This window comes from Squalius cephalus (genome assembly GCF_949319135.1).
Source record: "Squalius cephalus genome assembly, chromosome: 2".
Taxonomy (NCBI): domain Eukaryota; kingdom Metazoa; phylum Chordata; class Actinopteri; order Cypriniformes; family Leuciscidae; genus Squalius; species Squalius cephalus.
Window position 1 is genome coordinate 1,598,596 of NC_137123.1, and position 9,036 is coordinate 1,607,631.

Consider the following 9,036-nt stretch of genomic DNA (forward strand, 5'->3'; position numbering starts at 1 on the left):
GGGAGATCCTGGACTCTCGGCGGCGAGGGGGCTTGCTTGAGTACCTCGTGGACTGGGAGGGCTACGGTCCCGAGGAACGGTCCTGGGTTCCTCGCAATGACATTCTCGATCCATCTCTACTCTCGGACTATCATCAACAACATCCGGATCGTCCTGCTCCCAGACCTCGCGGCCGCCCTCACCGTCGTTCCCGGGCATCGGGAGCTGCCCGTGGAGGAGGGGGTACTGTCAGCAACACATCCGGACCGTCAGGTTCCATCACCACGCCCACTCGTTCCCAATCACCCGCCTTCTGATCACCTGCACCTGCCGCTCCTCATCAACGCACCTCCATATATACACAGCACTTTCACCAGAACACTGTCAGATCTACTCGTTAGACACTGGACTCAAACTACTCTCTTCGACCACAGTATTATCTACCAGTCTTCCCGCCGTTCTGTTTGTCTACAAGTTAAGTTGGTTCCTGTTTTATGTTTGCTTTTGCATTATTTCTTATGATGTGATTTATGTTCTGAATGAAACCTTTCTGTTTTGAGTTTATTATTAAAAACATCTTTAAGTTCATTTACATCTCTCTCTCTCTTCCCTCCGAGCGTGACAACTATGACTTTATGAAAACAAATTATTATTTTTATTTTATTTTAAATGTAACTCCATTCTCCTTAAATCATCCTGGCGACCCAGGGTTTGGAAACCTGTGCTCTAGGGAACTGAGTTTGGCTCCCCTAGTATGAGTGAACCTCAGGGAATATAATAAATAATGTAAAACTCCATGTCATGACCCCTGTAAATATGTAAGATGCATTATTAAAAAGGATTCTTTAGCTATTAATGATTAAATACTCACAGAGCTTTTCTGCAGTTGACCACAGCTGGTACCAGTCTTCTTCTCCCCTCAGCTGATGTGTTGTATTTCATGGTGTTCAGCTCATCCAGCGGCTCCTCTGAGATCTGAAGCATGTAGGAGATTGTTGAGCATTGAGACGGAGAGAGAAACTCCTCTGAGTGTTTGTCTGATTTCACAAACTCCTGAATCTCTCTGGACAGAGTCTGATCTTTCACTTCCAGCAGACAGAGGAACAGATTGATGGATTGATCAGCTGAGAGATAAGCATATGGATCTTTGATCTGGTCTTTAATGAACTGTGTGGTTCTCCTGATGCTCTCTGAGCTGTTCTCTGTGTGTGTCAGTAGATCCTGTAAGAGTCTCTGATTTGACTCCAGTGAGACGCCCAGCAGGAACCGCAGGAACAGATCCAGCCGTCCATTCTCACTCCTGAGGGCTTTATTTACTGCTGATGTTAGTAGATCATACAGAGAGGCTTCATCAGACCTGAATTCACACAGAAGCTGCAGTGGTTCCTTGTTCTTCATTAAATAACAGTAAAACACATAGAAAGCAGCGAGAAACTCCTGAACGCTCAGATGAATGAAGCTGTAGACTTTCCTCTGATGAATCACAGATTCCTCCTTAAAGATCTCAGTGCAAATCCCAGAATGCACTGAGGCGTCAGTGACGTCTATGCCGCTCTCAATCAGGTCCCCCTTATAGAACATCACATTGCCCTTCATCAGCTGATGGAAAGCCACTCCAGCAAGTTTCACAATCACTTCTCTGTTGGACTGCAGGAGTTTCTCTGGATCTCTCTCTTCATACTTCTGATTCCTCATGTTGATCTGAATCAGCAGGAAGTGGATGTACATTTCAGTCAGAGTTTGAGGGATTTCTGCACTCAGATCTTCTTCCAGGAGCTTCTGAAGCACAGTGGAGGAGATCCAGCAGAAGACTGGTATGTGGCACATGATGTGGAGGCTTCTTGCTCTTCTGATGTGTGAGATGATTCTGCTGGCTTGATGCTCATCACTGATTCTCTTCCTGAAATATTCCTCCTTCTGAGGCTCATTGAATCCCTGAATCTCTGTCAGACGGTGGATGTATTTGGAGGGGATCTGATTGGCTGCTGCTGGTCTGGAGGTGATCCAGATGAGAGCCGAGGGAAGCAGATCTCCTTTCATGAGCTTTGACATCAACACACCCACTGATGAAGTCTCAGTCACATCAGAAACTTCCTGAGCGTCTGAAAACATCAGTGTGATTCTGCTTTCATCCAGACCATCAAAGATGAACACAACTTTACTCTCCTCATAAATCTTTGAGTCCAGATCTTGAAGTTCAGGATGAAAGTCCAGCAGAAGTCTGTGAAGACTGTACTGATGATCTCGGATCAAGTTCAGCTCTCGAAATGGAAGCACAAACATGAAATCTACATCCTGATTGTCTTTTCCCTCGGCCCAGTCCAGAATGAACTTCTGCACAGAGACGGTTTTCCCGATTCCAGCGATGCCTTTAGTGAGAACAGTCTTGATCTGCTCTTTCTCCTCGTGTCCTGGTTCAGGAGAGGCTTTAAAGATGTCATTGCAGTAGATTGGAGTGTCTTGTGAGTGTTGTGTTCTGGCTGTTTTCTCCATCTGTAAAACCTCATGTTCTTCATTCACTCCTTCTCTCTCTCCCTCTATGATGTAGAGCTGTGTGTAGATCCTGTTCAGGAGGGTTTCATTCTCTTGGAGTTTCAGTCCCTCAAATAATCTCTCAAACTTGTTCTTCATGCTGGCTTTGTGTCTGTGTTTGACTCTCTGTAGTTCATCATTCACTGGTTGATCATGTCTGTTCAGGGACGCAGTAATGGTTGTGTTGTTCAGACATAAGCCTGAGGCGGCTTCTCGAGAGATTATTCGTCCTCTATCTGTTCTGCTGAAACAACAACAACAAACAGATTTAAACATTATGTAAAATAAAGGATTTTAATGTATAAATAAAATCTAAATTTAAACCATGTAGTCATAGGCGTAATTTGCGGGTGGGACGGGTAAGACATGTCCCCACCACTTTTTGAAACATTATGATGTACCTAATACAAATAAATAAAACATCTCCAGTTGACTAGCAGAGCATTAATTTAGTTCATTATTAAATAAGAGACGATCTAGCGCTAAAATTTGTTGTTTTTTTAAATCAAGCTGAGCGCTCGTTGCCGCTGCCATCAGTTGCATAGATACAATATATGGATAGTGTTCTCTTGTGGCTCGCGCACAGTCTTCACTCGGACACACTCTTCAATCTATCACTGTTGCGGAGACTCTCTATTCGTTCCGGTGATATCACAAAACGAAATGCACACAAACGTGTCCCTGCTTGATATACTGTAACCACTGATGAACATATTCGGTTTTGATCAGTGGTGTAGTGGTAAAAAAAGAGGTGGGTAAACTATAAATTCTGGTGGACCACGATGTGGTCACCCGGTAAGGTGGGCCACTGCCTACCGGTGTGTATGTATATCCTGATGACATCGCTATAGGCTATCATTTGATGGTACTACCAAGGGTATCACTGGTTGTTCCCTCATCATAGGTCACACAATCACTATTCTATTCATACATTAATCTAAGTTCTTGTTAAAGAGTCTCAGGAAGGAATAAATCTATAAAGTTTACTAAATGACAAAACAGAGAGAACAAAAATATTTAAGAGAGATAGAGAGGGAGGCTTATATCCAGGGCTTCCAATGCAATGCACTTGTGCATAATGATTAGGGATTTGGGATTATTTTCATAGTCGATTAATCTGTTGAATATTTCCTAGATTAACTGATTAGTTGTTTGGTCTATCAGAAAAATGTGGCTCAGTGTTTCCCTATAGCCTAGAGGGAAAAGTCTTTAACCTGACGCAGGCTTGATTCCCTCTGAATCTCTTGTACAGTTGGGTTTCGACATGCTCCCTACATTAAACCAGCTGCCTGTAATAAAAAAATCACCTTTTTTGCCTCGTTTTAATGATTTCCTGTTGCGGCTGCGATCAAGTTTCATTCTCGCGCAGCTTGTTTAGTAACTTAACGAGCGTGTGTTTTCTGTTCCGTGTGTGTGTGTGTGTATGTGTCGCCGCGCTGCGCTCTCTGCTCAATATTCCGCTCCGTGTTTGCGCTGCGCGTTCTGCTCTCGTTAACGGCCCAAATTTTTCGAATCATGTATGCTACCGATCGGCGATCACGCACTGGAAAAGCAAAGTCTGCTCAAATAACGTGAAATTTAGAGGTGGATAAACGCAATTTAGAAGTGGATAAACGCAATTTAGAGGTGGATAAACGCAGTTTGGAGGTGGGTAAACGCTATTTCCGAATTTTGGGAGGTGCGTAAACGGCGTTTACGTGTGTTTAGCCTCCACTACATCCCTGGTTTTGATGAAAGAAAAAGAAAGAAAGTTTTGATGAAAAAAAACACAAGACCATTCAAGTACACAAGCAAAATCACGGATCTATTATTAATTAGTAACTCTCTAATATTGTTAGATTTCATTAAAAGATTAATTAAACCCAATGTAATTTTACTATTGAAATCGATTTCTAGACATTGTAATGTTATTTTTTCCTAAAATTGTTGTTGGTGTGTTTTTGAATCCCACAGAGCAGTTATTGCGAACTGTAGGGTTTGAATCTAGGCGAATGCTCATCCACTACGGGGCTCCAGTAAGAAGCGTGACAGGAGACTGGGAACTGTTAAACTCTCTATTGGAATCACATTGACATCATCCAGCTGTACTGTGTTTCCCTTTAACTGTACAAGGTATTGAATGTGTTTTTTCTAGAATAAACAGAATTAAAAGATACATCAGTGTATGTCTAATGACTTTAAGTTTGCCTATACAAACATAAACAGCAACTCACTACTGACACGTTATTTATATGTAAACCAACGTCACATAGGATTAACAGCTGCGACCATCTACACGTGAATCACTGTATATAACTCTCATATTATGATGCTTTCCACAATGAAAAGTTCGATTGCACTAACTGAAATTTTGAATACAACAATGTAACACACATAAATCACTTATAACTGTGTATATATAAATAAACTTACATTCAATCACGCACATTAACACCTGAGGTAATGGCGGAGCAAACAACCAGTCAAAATAAAAAAAGAAAACACAATAGCGGAATAGCGGAAACTAACGCTACCGAGCAGCGTACACAGTGAAATGTTCCATAATAAAAGTCCTTCTCCTATACTCTCATGTAGGGAATTTAGAACAGCAGTTAAAGGGATAGCTCACTCAACAACAACCAAATTAGCCCATGATTTACTCTCCCTGAAGCCATCCTAGGTGTATGTGACATTCTTCTTTCAGACTAATACGATCTGAGTTATATTAAAAAATATCCTGGCTCCTCCAAGCTTTATAATGGGAGTGAATGACTGTTTCTGTTTTGAAGTCCATAAAAGTGCATCTATCCATCTTAAGCAAAGCATCATTTTAGTAAGAAACTATCAATATTTAAAACTTTATAAAATTTAATAGCTAGCTTTCGGCAAACGGCCATATGCATCGAGTACAGTGGAAAAGAGACCTCGGTAACACTTTACTTGAAGGGGTGTGCATAAGACTGACATGACACCTTCATAATCATGACATGGCAGATGTCATAAATATGAAGGAGGTCTTATGCATGTTTATGACAACTGTCATTAAGTGTCATTCGCTCAATTATGACATTCGCTCAATTATGACATTTTTAATGCAAATATGACATAGTTTGAGATGTCTTTGTTATGACAACTTGACATTACCAAGACAACATAAATTGTCATAAACATGACATAGCAGATTAACTACCAAACTTAAGAAACCACTTAGCTTTATGGGTTAACATTACATTAAACTTTCAGGAGATTGGTTTTGACATTGGCTGTCATGAGGCCATTATAACTGTGTCATGAATGTTTTTCTTGACCTCAAGTACAGTGGTACAAATTTAATTTGTCATTAAAATGTTATAATGGCTTCATGACAGCCAATGTCAAAACCAACCACATGACAGTTTAATGAAATGTTAACCCATAAAGCTAAGTGGTTTCTTAAGTTTGATAATTAATCTACTATGTCATGTTTATGACATATTTATGACAGGTTTTGTTGTCTTAGTAAAGTCAAGTTGCCATAACAAAGACATCTCACACAATGTCATATTTGCATTAAAAATGTCATAATTGAGCGAATGACACTTAATGACATTTGTCATAAACATGCATAAGACCTCCTTTATATTCATGACATGTGTCATGTCATGATTATGACTGTGTCATGTCAGTCTTATCCACACCCCTTCAAGTAAAGTGTTACCGAGACCTCTTTATGATGAATGGATGCAGTTTTTGGGGCTTCAAAATCTCACCCCCCATTCACTGCCATTATAAAGCTTGGAAGAGCCAGGACATTTTTTAATATAACTCTGATTGTGTTCTGAAAGAAGTGTCATATTCACCTTATTTTTAACGGAAATACGGACGCAGCCAGTTGACGGTATTTTGTGCGAGACTTTCAGTCAGGCACTTCCAGTCACTGGCCCGCTAACTCACTTTTCACCATAGCGGTTAATTAAACAAGTGTTCGTAACAACTAACTCATCGTTATGGCTTTGGGGAAGACCGGGATTGTTTGTGCAGTTAGAGGTTGTCATAATAACTGTAATAACTTGTCATTAATCATCGAAATCATTGACATTTTAATTATCAGGCGCACTACGAGCACTCAGAGACACACTGGCTGCGTGGCGTTTCTGTTGCGTGGCGTTTTACATGTCTTTGCACACCAGAAACGTGTCTGATGCGGCACTGCTAGGTGACATAAGCCTCATTCATTGGTGATTATATTCGACATAATGGGGAGAGAGTTGTGGAAGGCCTATACTTAATGTTAAACATAAATATATAGCAGCAAAGACAACGTCGGCAGTATTGACGGCAAAATATGGCTACAGAATATTTCGTTCTGTATTGACAGGTGCAAACATCAAAATGTCATTTATTAATATGTATTAATGTCAAAATGAAATACAAACATCTTTTCCTATTCTATTTTGCCTGGAAACGCTTCCAAAACGCTTGCGTGTCGCGTGAAAAATAGGCGTCGATTCTATTTATAGCATGTTTGTTCCTTTCATTTCGTGAACACCTACAGTACCAGAAAAGTGGCTGGGCTATGAAGTCTCAATAAAAACCATGATAAAAACTCCAAGGAGAAACAAAATCATTATAGTAACCCCTATAAAATCTAGTGATCATGGCATAATGGCATTATCATGGCATTTATTTTGTATGATTTACAATTATTTATAGCCATCTACTTATTGCTATCCTATGCTTTGGTTGCACTCTGATGGCATTATTAATACATTTGACATGACAAAATACCTCCATAGATATATTAGTCCAGCGTTGGCTCGACTGTGTTTTGGCACTCTGCCAGCTAGATGCATGAGTGTTTTCAACCAGGTCCGGTACCCTAACTGAGTGAGGCGGGGCTTTAGTTCTTTGTAGTATTCATCTGCTACGGCATGTGTAACATTTTTCTGTCAACTCTGCATAATCCTTCGCGATCGATATCGTTATTTAGCCCAGGGAAGCGAGGAAACGGAAGTGCCGCACAAAAACCGGATATTGGAGCCATGTTTACTTCCGCGTTCGAAAATAAGGTGAATACACCTAGGATGGCTTTAAATCTAAAATTTTTTAAGTGAACGATTCCTTTAAATCCACTACATGTTTATCCTCACCTGGGGTCAGAGGTCACTGCTCCATCACTGAATTTATGAGGCTGAGTCAATGATCCGTCACTCATCACAGACTCAATGCCGGATTCTGGAGATGCATCTCTCTGTCTCCTGATACTGAGAAACACACAGATATAGTTCTTCCTTTAATTCTGTCTGGTCTGCCCTTTATCTTAAACGCCTTGCTAGAGTATGCAGTCAGATAATGCCTCCCAAAGACAACAGACACAGGGATTGTTTCCAAGGTTTACTGCTGCCCAAGGAATAACGTAAAACAAAGTGCCTTCAAAACAACTTAAATAAAGGAGCAATAGTAGCCATGACGGCATGCTCTTCTTTGCTGCTGGGCTCACATTTGTGATGTCATCATATAAGGACATTACAGTTCCCTTACGAGAACGTTCTCTCGTACTGCGTTGCAAACGCTGTGGGAAAACTCCTTTTCTCGAGAATATTGAAGCCTTTATTTTAAAACGCATTGCTGCAGCACAGGCGAGAGCATCAGGCTCGCGCGAGCATGCTGATAGGCTGTGCTGTGGGCAACTGCACGAACCAATGGCGGATCGGCAGAGGCGCGCGAACCAATCAGGGCGCTTGGCGCACTGCCAGTGTCAAGCGTGCGAAACTGCACGTGACAGCAGAGTATAAATACAGGAAGAATCCGCCATTTGACGGATTTAATCTCCTTCAGCTCTCGACTCACCTCGTCGCTGATCTTCTCCGGATTAAGCCGTTCGTCGTCGAAAGGCCTTCCAGCGAAACAGCTTCGCATCCCGGCATCTGCCAGCTGAGCGTTTCCCTGTGGCATCCGACGAGTATCCTTTTCGCATTATCTAAAAGAGCAAATCGCTGTTTTCACAGCACGCGGCAATGCCGCTCTCCATCTGCGAGTCCTGCGGGGTTCCCCTGCACGTGTCTGATAGACACACACAGTGTACTGCCTGCCTCGGCCCTGAGCACGCCGAGTCAGCGCTCACTAAAGGCGGCTGCCTTTTCTGCGACGGGATGCCTGTTTCTACTCTCCGCTCGAGACTCGCTCTCGCTTCGTCGGTGAGTGATCCCGCCTATCTTCCGTCTTCGGCGCCTCGCGGGCCCCGTAGGAAGAAGCGGCGCGATTAGAGGCTTCCTGAACTCGGTGAGTTTAGCGGATGCACGCCAGGCCTTTCTCCACGTGCTTCGCCCACGCCCTCTTCTCCAGTTCTGTTCTCTCAGAGCGACCAACGCCCCTCGCTTGAAGCGGCTGGACTCGTCTCTTTTGGCGGATCTGCTGATGAGATGGATGACGCAGTTTCCGTGGCGGCATCTGAGAGCGAGGGTTGGTCGGGCTCCGCGGACCCCGCCCCCCCCTCTCAGTTGGATCCTTCTGACACCCGAGCGAACATTGACGCCGAACTCTTCCGTGTCATGTCTCGCGCTGTCA

General features: G+C 42.6%; 1 protein-coding gene across 1 annotated transcript; it reads right to left on the minus strand.

The window, feature by feature from the left end:
- Positions 1-846: 846 nt before the first annotated feature.
- Positions 847-2,695, minus strand: LOC307154394 (NLR family CARD domain-containing protein 3-like; the record flags this gene model as incomplete). Its single annotated transcript, XM_079864311.1, has 1 exon — positions 847-2,695. Exon 1 carries the CDS (start codon positions 2,608-2,610, stop codon positions 847-849), a length of 1,764 nt encoding a protein of 587 aa, XP_079720437.1. The 5' UTR covers positions 2,611-2,695.
- Positions 2,696-9,036: the final 6,341 nt, after the last annotated feature.